This window comes from Podarcis liolepis (assembly GCF_965112155.1).
Source record: "Podarcis liolepis genome assembly, chromosome: 2".
NCBI classification, from domain to species: domain Eukaryota; kingdom Metazoa; phylum Chordata; class Lepidosauria; order Squamata; family Lacertidae; genus Podarcis; species Podarcis liolepis.
Genome location: NC_139555.1, coordinates 44980497 through 45000000, shown reverse-complemented (window position 1 = coordinate 45000000; position 19504 = coordinate 44980497). Strand labels below are relative to the sequence as shown.

General features: G+C 40.0%; 1 protein-coding gene across 7 annotated transcripts in view; it reads left to right on the top strand.

Annotated features, from left to right (window-relative positions):
- Positions 1-19504, top strand: part of GABRB2 (gamma-aminobutyric acid type A receptor subunit beta2) — a 102674-nt gene that overhangs the window by 64455 nt on the left and 18715 nt on the right. For all 7 annotated transcript variants that reach the window (XM_083482343.1, XM_083482345.1, XM_083482341.1 and 4 more), the window contains exons 7-8: positions 14804-14941; positions 16590-16742. In XM_083482343.1, coding sequence (XP_083338469.1) covers positions 14804-14941; positions 16590-16742 — 291 coding nt within the window. The remainder of the gene's footprint in view (positions 1-14803; positions 14942-16589; positions 16743-19504) is intronic.

Genomic DNA, 19504 nt, shown 5'->3' with positions numbered 1-19504 from the left:
ACCTTAGTGTCATATTTCCTTAGTGGAAGTGTTGAACAGGAGACATTTAATTAGTAAGCAGGAAACTGTTTATCTTAGACATCATACAGAATTTGAGGGAACAAGCAGGCAGCAAAGACCAGGAAGTTAAGTATCACTTTGGATGTGTTCCTCAGAATTCAGCAAATGCATGTTGAAACCATTTCCACCACATTTTAGAATATCTGTCTTCACTTTTATATTCAACATTTCGGTGACACATTTGCTCCATGGACGAGAATTAGCTATACTCCTCCTCCTTTGGTTCAGCTGAATTTTATCTTGGGCTGTTAAATGGCCAGAAGGTGTGGGCTGGCTGAATGCTTTATTATTTTATTTCAGAGTCTACTTGACCATTCTTGAAATGGACCATTGGCTAGCCTTAGGCTTTCAGGTCATGGATTCTTAAGAACACATTTCTTTAAATTTTGTAAGTCAAGCAACATAGGGCAGCTGTGTATGTTTAAATCCTTTTATTTTCCTTCAGGGATTTGGCTGATTTTTAGGACGCCTTATTTAGCCAGAAGGTATAGTAAAGCTCACTAGGGAGATTCCAGCTAGGGCTGAAAATCCGGCACAGTTTGTTCCACATGAACATAATTTAATATTTTCCAAAAAAAAAAAAGGTATGGATTTGTGAAAGTAGTGATAATGCTTTGTATTATCTGTCTCCCCCCTCTCTCACCTAAATCTGGATATACCATACACCCCATATATAAAATTGAACTCAGGAGTCTTAGCACACTTCTTCTTGACTAACTGGACCTCCAGATTTGCAAAGAGAACAACCGAGAACTCAAGAGCCAGATTCCTCAGTCTCTTGTTCTGATCACGCTATCCCATAATCTTACCCTAGTAGGGGAACCATGTGTACTGCTTTACAGATGACAGTCCCCAATGTGAAGGACTTGGGAGCTGTTCTCTTTTGGAATGAGTTTTCTGAAACGATGTGCAGTCCAAGTCTGATTTAAAGATAAAGAATCATAAGAAGGCAGAGCAGGGGCCTTGGAGCTCTGAGTCAGTGCTTAACACCTGTACAGCAGACTGAATAAGCAAGATCGCCTGGTTACAGCCTTCCTTGCTATGCTGAGATGTCAGACTCTCAAACCTTTATTGACATATGTACAATACTCCAGTAGGGTTCAATGGGGGTGAATTGCTGATTGCTGGGTGCTTGGGAACTGCAGCACAAGAGCTGCTTTCTTTAAGAATCAGCTGCATGGCCCACTTCCCCATAGGGAAGCCAGTTGCACAACAAGGTTGGATTCGCTGCCCTAACAGATTACAGGCGGTCAGTTCAACCCGGCTTTCTGCAGGGATCATCTGTGCAACTGAAACAGTCATATCCCAGCCTGGTTCACACCTCATGGCACATACAACATTAGATTTGAGGCAGGTGGCCATGGTTTGAGGGAGCCAAATTAGGAATTTTGCCAGGCCTATGGCTTGGAGATTCCCCACCCCTGCCACACACCATACAAACTATGCCTCCATTTTAAAAAAGAGACTTATTCTGGTAATGCTTACCCCTTGTATTTTTGGTGCAGGGTCCTTCATTGGATTTTCCTGCAGCTTTCTCATGCAAGAAGCCTAGGACTAATAGTCCTCAGCAAGAAAATGTTTGAAAAAGCAGAATCATGGAGAAAAAATGATATTTTTGGCTGTTTTAGCATGTGAAAACATAGAACGCTCATTATTAAACACAGTGTTTGAGCCAAACTAAATCTGATGTTAAATTCATATTTGCCTTTATATGCGTGTTTTTTAAAATGCCCACAACCATTGGAGGGGGGCGGGTCTGTTGAGCATTTGGGTTATTGCAGCAGGTGAGGAAGAGGAATATAACCCTTTCTTCTTTTGTTGGGTTCCTGACAAAAATCACTCCTTTGAAACTGCTATTTATAATGGGTGGAAATTGCTCCTTGGTATGTTCTTTAAAATGGGTTAAGTAAAGCAGCAGCTCCATCTGCTGATAGTTTCTATAACTAGTATTCAATTAACTCTAAAGTAGATTCAATGAAGCCTTTCCCCACTTTTCTAATCTCCCTCCTTCCACTAAACAAAATCCCTCTGCACCTCAATCTCCCATAGAAATGTGAACTAATTTCATTTGAAACAAAGCCTTTCCCATCTCAAAGCATTGAGAAGCCTTTTTCTTCTTCAGATATTATGGTAAAGGGACCCCTGACCATTAGGTCCAGTCACGGATGACTCTGGGGTTGTGGCGCTCATCTCGCTTTACTGGCCAAGGGAGCCGGCGTACAGCTTTCGGGTCATGTGGCCAGCATGACTAAGCCGCTTCTGGCAAGCCAGAGTAGCACACAGAAACGCCGTTTACCTTCCCGCCAGAGTGGTACCTATTTATCTACTTGCACTTTGACGTGCTTTCGAACTGCTAGGTGGGCAGGAGCTAGGACACAGCAACGGGAGCTCACCCCATCGCGGGGATTCGAACTGCCGACCTTCTGATCAGCAAGCCCTAGGCTCTGTGGTTTAGACCACAGCACCTCCACGACCCCATATAGATAGATATAGATAGATAGATAGGTAGACAGACAGACAGATAGATATGAAACATGTATTATAGGAAACCAAGCCAGAGATGCTTGTGTTATGCAACTGTTAATTACCAGCTGCACTGGCCCATAATGGTGATGCTTATGATTTGCCCCTATCTGCGTATGTTGGCAGCTCTAGGCTGTAAAAAACTAAAAGCTGTTAGGCCTGCAAATGGCCATTAAGATCCCTTCTATACTCCCTCACCTTCCCACCATAAGCTCCAGTTACATCAAATGCCGTGTTTCATGTACATCACCAGCAGCTGGAGCATAAAAGGCTATTTAAATACATGCTGCCTATTAATAAAGACTGTAATGTTTACGGCACATTGTAAAGTTTATGCAGCGGGCAGCAAGAACAACACAATGCAAAGAAATCTAGAAGATCTAAGTGATTTCTGAAAGAAGCCAGAAAACTGAATTGTGCAAAATAGAGTTAATAGAGTTAATTGGTGGTGCCATTGGTTACCAACACATTTCTGTGTATTTCAAGTTAAGAGGCCTAAATCTGCAAGGCATCATTTACTATTTTGTCGCATATGCTGATGTTTGGTAAAAGTAGTGTCAGAAAGGATGTCAACTGTCAATGCTTAGAGTATTAAAGTTTTAACAAAATGTCAGAGAAAATTGTTGGGAGAGGGGAGGGGAACCTGGTTAATCCATAGAAATCTGTCATAAAGATTGCTTTGTAAGGTTGCTTCAGCATGAATTCTGATGACATATGGGAGCTTAAAATATAATCTAATGATATATCTTCATGGGAGATGTTTATATAACATGATTGCAGCAGAACTGCCATGTCTTGTTAATTTGTTAAGATAATAAAAAGATGTTGTATTTTTGGTACAAATGTGAGGAAAGATGAAAGTAAATGCTGATGAGACCTTGAGCAATAGCATATTTCTTCAATGCACATTTGTGAAAACAGAAAGAGAATTTTTCTTATGTGCTCTGCTCTGCCAAGGACTGGCAGTTGTCTGAATGGAACCCTGCAGAGCTGTTAGATAGTCTTGGGTTATTGCTTTGAGCACTGAAGGATGGCAGACCAGAAATGGGGGATGAGCAGGTGAGAAAATAGTGTAAAATATGGCACTGAATGTCTACGTTGCAATAGAAGGTCAAATATTAGAATGGAGGGGAAATAGGTTCACAAAAATGTTTATTGGAGCCAGCAAAGATCAGAAATTGCATCACCAGGGTACTCCGGTGTGAACTTAAATGAAGAAATTTGATACCGCTCCTGGCATTTAAAATTGGAGATACTGAAACTTACAACAGATACATAAATGCATGAAAAGTGTGCTTTATGGTCTTCAGGATATGGACTGGGGGAGAACTCTGTAGTTTTCACCAACAGGAATTAAAGTCTGACCTCTAAAAAGGAAGGTCTTAGCACTACAGAGAGAGGCCAAGAAGGATAGGAAGAAACTAAAGGAGGCAGTGCTGAGTGCAGTGGCAGGGGATGTAAAAGATCTTAGCTGGGTATATAGATACTTTGCTGGGTGTCTAGATACCTTACCATGTCCATGGAGTATTCCCTAAGGCCTAGCTGATGGAATCATAATCCATTCAACTTCCAGTCCTGTGGTGGGAGCTTGGCTTGTTCTGACAAAGTGCAGCATGTGCTCCTCCTAAGCCCAAACCTTATCAGCACTAGGTTTCAGTTGCTGAGCAATGATCCAAACGTGTGTGTGTGCACGCGCATACATCCTGTTTGTGTAGGGTGGGAGGCAGGCTTGTAATAAATTAGAAGTTGCCAAAAAGGCTATTTGTCATTCTAGCAATAAGCTTTTTCCTCTTTCCAGAAAGAATTTCCTCTTCTGAAATTACGGGAGATGAAGAATGGCATAGAGATGGTGTAATATATCTCCAGAATTGATAGACAAAAATGCAAATGTGCTTATCATGAAATGCTAAAAGACAAAGTTTCAGTTGATGTATGAATCCAAGGCATTAATAACAATCCTATTTCTTAGCAATCACAGTAAGGTATATTGATCCATAGCTGGATAAACATGACAAGTTTTTGACAGGCACCCTCAAGTATTTAGGTGTGAACCTAAAACAAAGTTAGCGTATATTATGTGGACAAAAAATATATATATTCAAATATCTGGGTCCCCTGCTTCACATTACTATGTAAGCATCCAGCTGCCAGGTCTGCAGTTAAATAAATAAACACATTTTAAGAACCTCATTGCACCTTGATCTGGCCTGCCACTCATTTTGTACATGCTGAGCAAAACAAATCCAGAAGCTGACCCACTAGCTTCCCTTTCTTAGTCTGTCTTCCAGCTTGAAATATCTAAATACTTCTGGAACTGGAACTTCAAAAGTAAACCTTAGATTCCACACTTGGAAAGTAATGTTAGCAATAACCTTTAAGTGGTATAATATAAAAACAGCAGTGCAAACAATTAAATGATTTATTTATTTTTACAGAAGCTCACATGTTCCTTATGACAAGCAAAAGAACTTTATTTTTATAGTATCTAAGAGCTCAGGAATTATTGGGACTGGATAATTTAATTTGCTGAGTGAGAGTTCTGACTAGGTGTCCAAATGCTCTAGGTATGCAGTGAGCTGGAAGGAAAATGCCTTCAACACACAGACAGGTGGCATTTTCACAGCACAAATTATGCCCCAAAGGCTCTCTTGCTGGTTCAAAACTGCTGTTCAAACATTTCTTCTGAGAATATAATTTAGAAAGTGAGAACTGTTAAGCTCCAAATAATGTCTGAGAAGGAAAGCAAATGACAGCATTATTTAGTTCATTTAGATCATTTATTTATTAAATCCATTTATATATCAATCTTAGTTTTTAAAAAATTGCTGAGCAGCTCAGAATAAGAATATAAAATACACAGGTAGACAACAATACAAAATCATAATAAATAATCTCAAGCCTTTAAACAGCAAACAAGATAAAACATTCCCATAGATTGTTAAATTCATTGACCCTAAAGAGCAATCTCAGTAAGATTCAAAGGCCTGGGTAAAGAGGCATGTCTTCAGTATCCAACAGAATTGGAGTATAGGTGATGACAGACATGCCTCCAGATGCTGGGAAATCTACAGAGAGAAGGTCCTCAGCGAAGTTGCCATCCCTTAGCCTTGCTTTGGTGGTACCCTCTACTGATCTCCATGACCAGGCTGGGACATACCAGAAGAGGCACTTCATCAAGTATTTGGTCCCTGCACCATGTGCAGACCATGGAGAATAGGTAACATGCTGCACTAGCTGCCGCCTCCATGGACTCTTCAAGGAGTTAAACTCCCTTGAAGAAGCAGGTGCTGTGGGTACTTCTTCAATGAAGTTGACCCTAATCCAAAACAGGGCATCTACCTATTATCTTGACATCAAAGCAACCCACCAGTAAAGTATCATCTTGTCACAATTCATTTCGTTGTCCCCAAGAGGGGGCAATGACAATAAAGATATTATTATTATTATTATTATTATTATTATTATTATTATTATTATTATTATTATTATTATTTCAGTTTATTGGCCCTCATCCAGGCCATTAGCACCTCCAGTCCAAGTCATCTCTGCTCATACTGCGTCCAGATCAGAGCATCTGTGAATGACTACCTCCAAAGTGCCTCAGAGGAGATGCACTAGGCAAAACTAGTGTCCTGGGGGGAAAGAGAGTTGTGGGGAAGGTGGGGCCAACAAGGGTGGTGGGAGAAGACCCAAGAGAGAAGGGTCAAATAGCTAGAAAGGGGGAAAGTGGAGTAGGCAGCAGAGGGTAAGGAAGCCCCAAGTTCTGTATGGAGGAAGCAAGCAAACAAACAAACAAACACAGCATCTAACGGAGAAGAAAAGGGGGAGCTACAAAAAGGAAAGCTGGTGAAATCCATCTGAGAGCGGGAAAGGTGGTTGCAGTTGCCAATTGTATTTGGGGGGCTTCTTTTCTTATACAGTACATTCCCACAATCTGGCAGGCATTTTTCCAGTGTACAGATAAATCGGTGAAAACTTGGAACTGTGCTGAATGTGATTTTAAATGATTACTGGAAGATAAACTTCGGCTCAAGTAAATTAAGGCTGTGTCCTTTTTCTTCCTTTCTTTTTGTGACCTTAGGTGACAAAATTTAATGAAGTCTCATTAAATTATATAGCAGAGTTGGAAACCTTTATTAGCCTAAAAGCTGCATTTGCTTATAAGCAACCTTCCACTGAATGAAGAAGACAGAGGCAAAAGTGGGTTAGGCAACAGATGTGACTAGGTTGTACTGCAACCATGTAGAAGCTGGAGATTTCTGCACACACAGACCTCTCCATCCAAGAAATAGGTATTGTCAGTTCACAGACTTATTTCACCAGGCAAAAGCACTCAGGGAGGATGCAGAACACAGGTAGCGAGGGGTATAGGAAGCCTCACAAGAGGGGGTTGTGGCCTGAGGAGGGGAGCATGGCCTAGGGAAAGTACCCTAGATGGAGAGGCCTGGAGGGGCATATTTGCCTGAGTTTCCCTACTGCTGTGATGCAGTTTCACAACTCTGAGCTCTCCCTGAGAGGAGGCTTCTTATCCATTCTTGGCTAGTTCATTTTAGTCCATCATCCTGATCCAGCAAAGAGAAACCCTATGCAGACATGAGTTTCCACGCTCTACTGTGTTATGCACAGAAAAGCCTGAGATATGACAGGAAGAAAAATCATGTTCCGTAAACCCTGTAAGGTACCTGTGCCACACTATGGATTACTCTTTAGAATATGGATCACCCCAGACTATGCTCTGCTAAACTTTTTTACTTGACTAGGCACGCAGTCACATATTCTTCCTCTGAGTTCCAGCAGTATATGATCAAGTTTCCAACAGTCCCGGGTTTCTTTAGATCATGGTTTAGTATTCTCCAATCATCCCCTAAATCTGAAGCCCTCCTGTGCTAGTTTATTTCATTGTTTTATTATTAATACATTCTGCTGTCGGTACAAGACTCACATACCCAGGCATAAATGAGCCTGTGTGGTGTTCTTTGCATACAAATGTAGTGTGTCATCTTTTGCTTTGAGGCCAAGTTCCTTTTATGTATGTAAAGATATTACGATATTATTGCTGGCTTCTTTTTAATGAATATTTGCATGCAGATATCCTCCTTTTCTAGCCCAGGAGGCAAGATTATGTAACACTCATATGCATATTGACATAATTAAGAGGCTACCACTGAGAGAACTTGGAAGAGTAGGTTAACCTCTTGGAAGAATCTGCTTGCAAAATGCAGGTCTTTATAGGCTGGTACCATACAGGATCTAGAGTTGTTGCCCTGTTGTCTCTTGTCATGCTGAGACTTAGATGAACTGCTAAAGGAAGAAATCCATGTATACTATTGAAAACCATTTTGTGAACATGCATAAGAAATCCTTGTGCCCTTTCATGTTACTGCTTAGAGATACCGTACAACAGGTTACTATGTCCAGAAATGCCAAAATGGAATGTCAGAATGAATTACTTTGTTTACATCTCCTGAAAATTACTCGTAACTCAGATGGAAATTTATTTTTATTTTTAAATATGAATAGGCCATTTTTCTGAGTACCCCTCATATGGCAACCCTAATACAACTTAATTTCATAGTACAATTAAAAGCTCAATAAAAACTTCAGAGATATCTGTCATGTGAAGACTACCTGAAACAGGTAGATTTCCAAGGCTTTTGAAAACACTGTCGTGTGGTAGCCTTCCAGAAATAAGTTGTTATGAAGTTCAAGAGCTGTGAGGTCACCACAGAAAAGAACCTCCCTGAACTAACTGGTGGGCAGACTAGGAGGGCTCTGTTGTTGATTTTAACCTATGGTCAATTTGATATTAACGCTTTAGACAGTCCTTCAGATATATCAAGCCAAATTTGTTAAAAGTTTTAATTATTAAAGCTAGCACTTAGGAATGCATTGACAAACAGTGCACTTGCTGTAATGATGGTGTTACATGAGCCAACTTCCATGCCCAAGTGGTATTACATGGTTGAGCTGTCAGGACTCTGGCAGCTGTATTTTGAACTAGCTGAAGGAAAGTTCAAATGCAGCCCCAACAGAGAGCACAATACCGTAGATTACAGTACCCAGGCCACGGCATGACTAGAGCATGGATTACTGTGGCTAAGGCAGACCTCTCTCCAGGAAAGGGGAACAATTGGCATACCAGCCAAAGCTGGTGCAGATTAATGAAACACACTCATGTTACGGCACATGTGCCAAAACCCAAGTTGCGAGAATACAGTGTTGGTGAACAGAGTGGAAATTCCCCATAGGCACATTGTACATTTCCCTTTCAACAAAGGAAATTGGTAAGTTTACATTGTGGGCATTATGTTTGGGAATTATGCTTTATTCCTTGCAACTTATATTTGTGATATAACTGTAGAATAATTGAGCAAAGTAGAGCACTAATGCAATTTCACTGCCAGCATTATTGGAGTTGCCAGATGTTATTCACTTCTTCTATTCATGGTTCTAATTCACTACTACGTTAGCCTGCCAAGCAAGTGAAATGTGGGGATAAGGGTTAGATGTTACATATTAGTGTGCTTGTGTGAAAAGCTTGACTTAGTAGGTATTGTTGTGCCTCATTTCACTGGTTATGTTTCATTAATCTTTTAATTTTGTACTGAAAGCTAGAATGAAAATTTTGGGGTTTCTGGCATATCCAGGCACATACATTTTTGTTGTCTTTTCAGTGCCAAAATGGCACTGCTAAGATTGTTCATAACCATCATCTTTTGTAAATAATGCCACTTCTCTTCCCCCAACCCTCTTTTATTTATTGATTTTTGCCAAATTGGGTTTATTGTTTGTTTGTTGTTTTGATTTGACCTCTTATTTTGGATTTCAGTTTCCTTCAGAGTAGAAGTCAAAATTGTTAAACAGCCTGCAGAGACTATAAGTAGCATGTCCAGGTTTAACTGAGTACAACAGCACTTGATGATATTTTGTATGGCACAATAAGCACCTTTGATGGACCATTTCTGCATTCACATAGTATACCATAGCATCTGATATTGAGCAGGGATGGAAAGCATCCTTGGGTAGAGATTTGGATCAGGGACTACATAGCTTCGTTGCTCTGCTGCAGCAAATAATGGTGTTATCAGAACGATGAAAAGGGAATTTCAAATGGTGTTTTGAAGAGTGCTGCAGGTGCTGCAGACATTGCTAAAATTCTCTTGTTGTAGTAGCTTGATCTGGGTCATGAAGATTAGGATTGTTTTCTTTGGATTTGTGAAATAGCATAGGTTACCTGGGATAGTAGTCAGTACCGTACAGAAGAATGAATTATTATGTCCAGGTGTGAAACAGGGTGAACAAATTGTAAGCCCAGGAAGAATAGCTTGGTCAGCCCAACCTACAATTTTAATAACCAATTACCACTGAAGCAAACAAGAAAATTTTGGCACTTTTATAAACGATACATAGAATTTGCAATAAATTGCATTCTCTTCACTTTTTAGTGAAAGAGAGATGCAATGGCAGGCTGCAGGTTTCAGTATGTCTACAATCTATTCTGTAACATTCCACAAACAACTGGTGTCTGCATTTTAGATTTTGTGTGAATTTTTCACTTGAGTGATGGCATTTAGCTTTTGTGGTATATTTGTGGGAATGTTCAGGTGTCAGTGGTAAGCCTTTCAGAAAAATGAGTAATATATAAATATCAAATCTTTCTGTTCCAAAACACCAGATAATCCCAGGAAGTACAGAAGTATGTGTACGTTGCCGAATCATAAGAATACATGAAGAGCTCTGCTGGATCAGATTAAAGGCGAATCTAGCCCAACCCCTTTCTCACAGTGGCTAACCAGATGCTTATGGGCAGCTCACAGCAAGGGCATGTGGGAATAGTAGCCTCTTGCTGTTATTCCCCATCCCCAGCAACTGTGTTCAGAGGCTGGGTGCATCTGATTCTGGAAGCAGCATATGACTATGAAGACTAGTAGCCACTGATAGCCTCCATTAATTTGTCTAATCCAGGCACAGGCAAACTCGGCCCTCCAGATGTTTTGGGACTACAACTCCCATCATCCCTAGCTAACAGAACCAGTGATCAGGGATGGTGGGAGTTGTAGTCCCAAAATATCTGGAGGACCGAGTTTGCCTATGCCTGGTCTAATTTATTATTTATTAAATTGGGGGGGGGGCTGCGGGGATTATGAAGAAATGGTTAGGGGTGCCCTTAAAGAAATCCTACCACATGACTCTCGCCAATTGTATCTAAGCCATAATCCCATTTCACCTTGCTAAGGACTGTAGCTGTTGGGGGAGAGGGTCTACATCACAAAAATTAAGGGTTTCCAACCCCATCTTTCCATACTAATGATTTTTTAAGCACTCGAACAGAAACAATATGTTTCTAAACTTTTAATTTTCGCATCAAAATCTGTTATTCTGTATGTTGAATTAATTTTGCAAATTTTGATCATTTTTGGTTTACAAGTGTATGCTTTTTTATTATTTCTCAGAGATAATATTTTCCATGCGGTACGGGCCACATTTACCAGATGAGGGACTTATATTCATAGGTACAATGATATTGCAAAAGAGCAGAGCCTAGTAAGGACATACCCATATCGAATCCAGATTAACACTAGAGAGCATTTGAGGGTGTCCTTCTCTCACAGAGTGCCTGTCCCTATGACAAAACATTCCTAAATAAATTTAGTGTCAATTTCTCGTGACTGTAGGTGCTGCCCTGAGATGTGAATGTTTCAGAAATAAGACTTGTTAAATACCCTTTGCAGATGCTTTCTCAGGGATATATTAAAATTTGGGGATCCACATGTTTCAAGAAATTAGGATATTGGAAGATTCAGAGGTCTAATCATGACACCATCACCAATTATTGGGCTGTGTCTAATTTTAGGCTAGAACTGTTGTATTTATCTCCTTCATACAATTGGATCACACATGCACTAGGAGTTATGCACTTGTCCCTGGTGGTGGTGCTTCCTTACTGTTCTCAGCAAGTACATTAAAACAGTATATATATTTGTGTATCTGAAAGTACAGAAAAATCAGGTAATGGATCTTGAAATGCAATAGAGTTGGTTTTCTACAGCACATTAGTTTTTCAGTCTTTTAAGAAGCAAGTAAACATAATGTGACACAAATCCAGTGAAAATGTTACAGTCAAGCGGAACACATGTCCACCAGTTTAGAGAAGGATTAAATATAATGACCCAGTTAATCCTTAAGAAATGAATGATTCATTCACCGAATTTTGTTCAGATGAAAATTCTGCAGCCTGCGTATTAAAACAGTTCTTATTCAGACCTCTGTTGGGTGGCAATGGGGAAATCCAGTTCATTATCGATAAGAGAGAACTGATGCCTTGATAAAACCACTGTGGTTGTGTGCATGTGTTTATGTATGGCCTAATAAAAGAAGTTGGACATTGAATTTCCAACTCAATCTTCAGTCAAACATTTCCTCAGATTGAAACCATTTTCACCGATATCAGTGAAGCTAGATTCTGTATAAATGTATTTAGGATTATATTTGTATTTGATGCATTTTTTCTGTATGTTCTTCTATAACTTGCAGGACCTGTGCCCATGCTTTCTCCCCCTGCAAACCCCCCTGCTCCCACTTGCACCTCTCCCACTGCCCTCCTCCCCACCTTATGCCAGACGTGCGGCACTGTTTTGGTTCTGCGGGCTGGATCCTTATCAGGATCTGCCTTGCAGTTCAAATTCAACAACTGACATCATGCTTTGAACTCTTGAAGTTGGAATTTCAATGCACCTTCTTGTCACCTTCCTTTTAGCAGCATGTTGATGCCTGTGGTGTGTTTTGAAGCCGCCGCCCCCCCCCCCCAGTCCTTCTTCCTTCTTCTTGTGCTCTGCCTCACACATCACCTCTGCCTCCTCAACGGGTCACCTTTCTTCCTCTGCCCTCACTACCTCCTCCGCCCCAGGCTTAGACTTGCCCCATCTTCCAGTCTTTACTGTCATGTTCTCATAATTGTCATTCTACTGTAGTGTGCCATCTGTGGTCAGCCACGTAGATTGCACCATGATAACAAGGTTACACAAATATATATTAGAGATATAGTCAAAAAGCTCTGCAGGATGCAAACAAAAATTGTTTGGAGATTTTAAACAGGAAGCATAAAGAAATATTATACATGTGGTCTGTGCTCACCTTTGATGGAAACAGAATGAAAGGATGATGTCACTAATCAGTGCTTCCAGCTGCCTTTGAGAAGCAATCATATGGTTAACTCAGTAGGAAACAGCATGTTGGTGTCCGCTTTTTCCAGCGAAAGCAAAGAGTGAATGCTGCAGGCAACAAGGAACAATAGTGGAAATAAAGTTCAAGGACATCATCATGTTTGCCCCTGATTTAAGCTCCATTTTTCATGCTACCAAAATAACTTCTTCTTTTAAAAAAAATGAAAAATGTTTCCAGAGATGCTAATAGCTGCATAAGAGCATGAAAACATAAATTTTTGAAGTATGAAATATTTCTCAGGCTTCAGTATAGAATTAAGTCTGTGATAGCAATGAGGGAAGTAAAAGCAATTAAGGCTGCAGTTCTCTACCCATTCACCAGAGATTAAGTTTACTGGATTCAGTGGGGTTTACCTCTGAGCAGACATGGATAGGATTGTGCTGTAAATGGCTCAGAAGTGCCTGTAAATAGTTATTAGCACTGTATCCAAAGCTATCTGTGTGCGAGATTCCACTCACACAAGAATTCACCTTCATTTCCTCCCCCTGCCCTCCTCTACCCTGCATCTCCCCACACACTTTCAAACTCTATGGGGGGTGGGGTTGGTGGACCCATCAGGGCAGATTTTGGGAGTGCAGTGGGGGAAAGAAAGGGGGGCTCTGTTTCTAGTCTGTTTTATTTGCTTGCTTACTACGAATCACAAGAGTCTATTTCTAGGAAATCAATATGTCTTTGATTATTTCCCAAAGTATATTCATTGGATTGCGGTGGAACCTAAACTGCACTTGAGCATAACTAATTTAAATTCTTCATTTTTAGCTAAATAGCATCCCTAAATAGCTAAATAGACCCCTGTTGGGTCTGCAGGCTACAGAACTCATGAATCAGATAAGAGGAATCGGAGTCAGATCTGTATATCTAAAACTGGAGGATCATGTTGATACTCCTTTGCAGAGCCTTTGATTTTTCTCTCAATTGCCGTTTGTCATTTCCTGCATCAGTCCCCCAGTTTCTTTGCTGGTGTCATCAACAAGCTGCACAAGTGACATTCCTTTTCCATTCAGGCACTTTGCCTGCAGGGGGATGCAGTCCAGTAATGGTGAGAGGCAGTTTAGCATGATCGTTGAGCTGGTGCGGTGTTCCTGGTCACCACACACCCAGCAGTCATGAGCTCTGACTCAGAAAAGTCTGTTTAGCACATGCTGTAAGTACTGGAAAGGCAGACTTGAAGAAGCAAGTGCAGCCTCGGAGGAATGAGAAGAAATATCTCATTTGCAGCCCAACAGCCCTGCCGTAAATCTTCCTCACTTTCCATGATTACTCCCTGACATTCTTTCTAAGCACATTGAAAGAAATGTGATACGTGTTTGAAAAAAGGAGTTTTAACTTTTAAGAGTGTTTTTTTTTAAAAAAGTAGATGATTATTAGATATGTATATAATAATCAAAGCTCTAAACAGCTGCTATGGTTGTACAAACTGGGTATAAGAGGATTAAATTAGCGCAAAATAGAAATGCAGATTTCATTTTTGTTAAATCTGTCTTTCACCTGGTACTTCTGGATTCCTCTGTCAAAAATCTGAATCTGTCAGCTACTAGCTAGGCTCATCAGTTTAGGCTATAAGCTAGTAGTTATTTCTCTTATTTATTTGCCTCAGGATTTTTAACCCATTTTCCCACTCCTTCATAAGTTTTTAAAACAACAAAACAATATATCAAGTGAAAACAACAAAAGTGTGAGGTGGAATGGGGTGAGGGTAGACAGTCTTCTAGCTGCTCTCAAGGTACCATAACAAAAAAGTCCCTTTCTCTATTCTTACCAAGCTCTTTCTGATTCCTGTTCCTAAGTGGCTTCTGTTTCACTTGTCCCAGATTAAATCAAGGCCAGTTGAGATGTACAGAGTATGCATAGCAGAAGTTCTCAGTGTATTTGAACTTTGTAAATATTTATCTCGAATAAGAATAAACCGAAGTAAAATGACTGGATTATTCTTGCAGCAGATGTGCTACTGCAAGTGTTCCATGTCCTAAAGCTTTCCTCCTTTTTTTATTTACAGATGGCTACACAACAGATGATATTGAATTTTACTGGCGTGGGGGTGATAATGCAGTTACAGGAGTGCGAAAGATTGAACTGCCGCAATTCTCTATTGTGGACTATGAACTTATCACCAAGAAAGTTGCTTTCTCGACAGGTTTGTGAAGGGGTGCCACAAAGGAAATGTATCTATCTGCTTGCTGAAAAGCTTCTCATCAGTTGTTTTGGATAGTACATAATGACTAACTGCATGGATCGTATAAAGAATAAACAAATGAGCACTGAACAGGCAAACCAATACAATTTATTCTTCATTAAAATAACTGTGCCGTGTCAGGTGCACCAAACCTGCTGTCCTATGCATGCTTGCCTAGAAGTTAGTCCCATTGAACACAGTACATAAACAAACATATATAGGACTGTGGTGTACATATAATAAATACTTTTGTATTCAGCCAATGTGGGTTGTCGTTGTTTTAAAAGGGTATCAACCTTAATCGACCTGAACGAATAAACTATTTTCTATTTTCTGCAGCCACTCTCAAAGCTGATAAAAAAGCAAGCTACTTTTCCCATACACTTTCATTATTAAAATATATGGATGCCCTTTTCTTATGCCTGATGGCACCATATGGAATCATAATTTGATACTAACCCCCCCCCCTTTTTTTCAGGGCCAACCTGCCCATGAGGCGGACTGAGGCAGCTGCCTTGGATGGTGGAATCCCATGGGGTGGTGCCCTTGCCACCACCACTATGGAAGTGAGGAGAAGCAGTCACAGCTTCCAGCAAGATCTCATGCAACTCTCGTTGCTGGAGATGTTGGAAGCTGTTGTGCAAGCCCGATAAGCGAGGCTTCGGTGGGGGCAGTACATTCCTCAGATAGTGAAACAGGGTGTGCAACTCCTGATTCTGCTACACAGACTTCCAATCCTAGTTCAGTGGGGCTGGGTGTTTTTTTTGGGGGGGGTTAACTAACAAGCAACCCTCAAGAGAACAGGATGTAACTGTCCGGACTGCTAATCAAGTCTGATTGCAAATACCACTTTTGCATTTCATGGATTTGGGCAGAACAGTTGTCCCAGTTTGATTTTTCTTGGGAGCAGAGATCAGTGGTTTGAAAGTATAAGGATCAGAATTTTGCTCCTCACACAGGAGGTTTGTGTGGGAGGCCTAAACAAACCTCGGAGCCTAAACGGTTTTAAATATTGCTCTGTTTCTGGTGTTTTTACTTCTCATCCCCTTTCATTTCCCTTTTCCCAGCCCGGTCTATTCCACTGTTCGCTTATTTGGTTACACAGGGGCTATTTTGAGTTTTTACATGTTCTGGCATCACCTGCCAGGAAGATAATGATGGAGGAGCAAAATCATGCCATAAATACCCAACATGACAACTTGTTATGTTTGATTGATATGACAGCTAGTACAGTATGAATACAACTCTGCTTACCTGACTTTTGTGGCTATGAGTATATGAACCAGTTTCTGAGCCTAGCACTTCAGGTGATTTCAAAGTGACCATAGCAAGGTAGAGAAGGTCAAAAGGCAGTATTGGGTGCTGAGCTTCTGCAAAGCTTAATGGTTTTGGTGTATACACACCTGTTAGCAAAGGAGCAGTGAACCTTTGACATCTTTGTTTAGGCACAGATTAAAGAAACTGACATTTTGTTTGTTTAATAATAAATTTTATTTTTGCCTTATGGGTGTTGAATTACAATAAAAGTCTGCGGGTTGTAAACGTTAACAATGTGTTTGCAGGGCTACAGAACTTAAACTTGACCTTCTAAACATAAATTCTGTTCTAGGTTCCTATCCAAGGCTGTCGCTCAGTTTCAAACTCAAGAGAAATATTGGCTACTTCATACTTCAGACCTATATGCCTTCCATTCTGATCACTATTCTCTCTTGGGTTTCATTCTGGATCAATTATGATGCTTCAGCTGCCAGAGTGGCTTTAGGTAAGCACTTTTTGCTCAGCATATATAGAGTGCTATCCTGTTGTGCCAGCCACCCATAACAGAAGCTCCATTCCTAACATAAGCCAAATCCAATGGGTGACTTAGAATGGTGGAATTGTTGCACAGCTTAACTCTATCATTTACTTTTTGTGCTATTACGCTACTTCCCCTTGTGATATCCATCACACAACAAAGCTCACCTGTGCTGCAGCAGCTCTTCTTGCACTAATGTTACTTTGGCTCTTGCCCATTGAATGTGCTTCCTGTACTAATTTTGGAGGCTGGTCAGGTTTACATATATTTAAGCACTGAAAAGCTTTCTTTTGAACCAGTTTGGATGAAATATTTAGAGATAATTTTAAAGTGAGTAAATCAAAGTAAATACAAGTGCTTCAGCTCAGCCAGATTGTGTGATGTTTTGTGCTGTGTTCAGCATTGTTGTGTGCTACTACCTATTAAATTTACATCTAAGATTCAGAATTTGAGTCATCATAGCCCAGCTAAAACAATTTCTTCTCTGAATTAGCTTAAAATCATTGCAATTTATTGCAATCCACTGTTTACTTAATGGAGCAAACCTATATGAGGTGGGAAGTGAGGAGAAATAAAATTAGAAGAACCTATGCCCTGCCAATTCATGTGGAAAGAGTGGGGCACAGGTTTTTCCACCCCATCTCCATTGTCTCACAGAGAGGCTTATAAATCTAGATCTTACCCTGAGAGAGCAGACCTCTCTTTTCAGGGAGATCCAAAAGACCATATGGCTTAGGTCACCTTTTCAGGGACCATAGAGTTTTGCAACCTTAGCTACTTTTCTTGCATTATATTTAATCTAAAAATTACAAAATATTCTTACCTTGCTGGTAATTCCTCAGACTCTGGGGAGGGTTCAAAGCTGGACAGAAATCATATTTTGCATGCAGAAGACCCCAAGTTCAGTCTCTAGGTTCTTGTTTCACAGGGCTGGGAAAGATCCTGCCTGAACTCTGGAAAGCCTCTATGCCCATCATTATAGAGAAGTACTGAGCTAATGAACCAATGGTGCCACTTTGTATCTTTTACTACACTCCTATCTCAACATGTAGTATTGTCTTCTTAGGTAAAATTTGGGTAAGGTTGAAATAGGATTCTACTTTGCAGGAGTATGGCTTCTTCTCTTAATGAGCATTTCAAATCCCACAAGTAAAATAGTTTACCGGGCTGAATCCTGATAATACCTGTTACCATGGACTTATTTACACTGTAGTATTGCCTCTGGCTACATTGGGGTAAAAACTCCAGGCAATGCAGACAAGGAATTCCACTGCCTTCAGTCACATGCCCTTGTTGACTTGTCTTGACATTTGCCAAGGCCGTCCAGAGCTGAGTGCAACTGCACCCAACCCCAGGTCTGGACTTGAAGAGTAGCAAATAGGTTCTACATCTCTGACCATACAGCAGTAAAAGGCATTGCTTCTAGGATTTGTATCAGGCTTCACAAGTCACACGACTTGATGTCGCAGAGTCCTTTTGTGCCTGAAGAAAGCTCTGAAGCCTGAGAACATGCACAGTCTACAGTTCAGCTTAGGTCCCAAACCTAGACCCCACAATTCCTAGTTCAAACCCTCTTGTCCCTGACAGAAAAATTGACAAGTCACTTTGCTTTTATGTGGGTCTGTGAATGATGACTCTAGATTGTGTCCCAAGGCAGAATAGGAACAGCTCATGAGACACTGGCTTTGTCATGGTTTGTTTACTTTCTTTCAACTTGTGATTCATTCACCCAACAGTTATACACAAATCAGAGATTGAAAGAGTTTTTGTGTTGCCATTCCTACAAAACTAATAATGCAAACAATTCTTTTTAACCTCCTGGCGCAGTAAATCAATAAATGAGCAGCTACAACAAATGTTGCTTTGTTTTTAATATTTGGTTGGAAGCCGCCCAGAGTGGCTGGAGAAACCCAGCCAGATGCGTGGGGTATAAATCTATTATTATTATTATTATTATTAGTAGTAGTAGTAGTAGTAGTAGTAGTAGTAGTATAGTATAGTATTTATTATTATTATTATTATTATTATTATTATTATTATTATTATTATTTTGCTTCTACAAACTAATAAAGCTGGTCTTTTAAAATTAGTTTACATTAGCAAGCCTTTTGAGTTTGCTGAACCTTGCATTCCAGCTAAGGATCCAACTCTAATGCAAATTTAAACTTAAGCCTCTTCAAGTTTCCATAGCTCTTAAGAAGAAACATTACCTAAAGGAAGGTTGAATGCATTCTCTACTGTTCCCTCGATTCAAGCTAATGTATATTGCACAAGGTCTTCAAGCAAGATTTTTCTGAGAATTCAAACCAGAAGGCAACATGTACAAAAAATATTAAGTAAAACCAGCACACTGAAGAAAAAGGTGCACTTTATAACCTGTGCAATACACAAGTGGAAAGATTTCCATGGTGTTGACTTTGAGAATTCGTAGCATTTAATGGTTTTTTTGTTCATTACTGTAATAAGCATCACTACCCAAAAACCAAAAAGAAGCTAGTATGGAAAATATTTCTTCTAGTGCTACTCTAGAGTGAACTCCAGCTCCCCCTAATATTTTTATCTATATATCTATATCTATATCTATATCTATATCTATATCTATATCTATATCTATATCTATATCTATATCTATATCTATATCTATATCTATATCTATATCTATATCTATATCTATATCATATCTATATCTATATCTATACACACACACTATTTTGAATTTTTTGATGCTT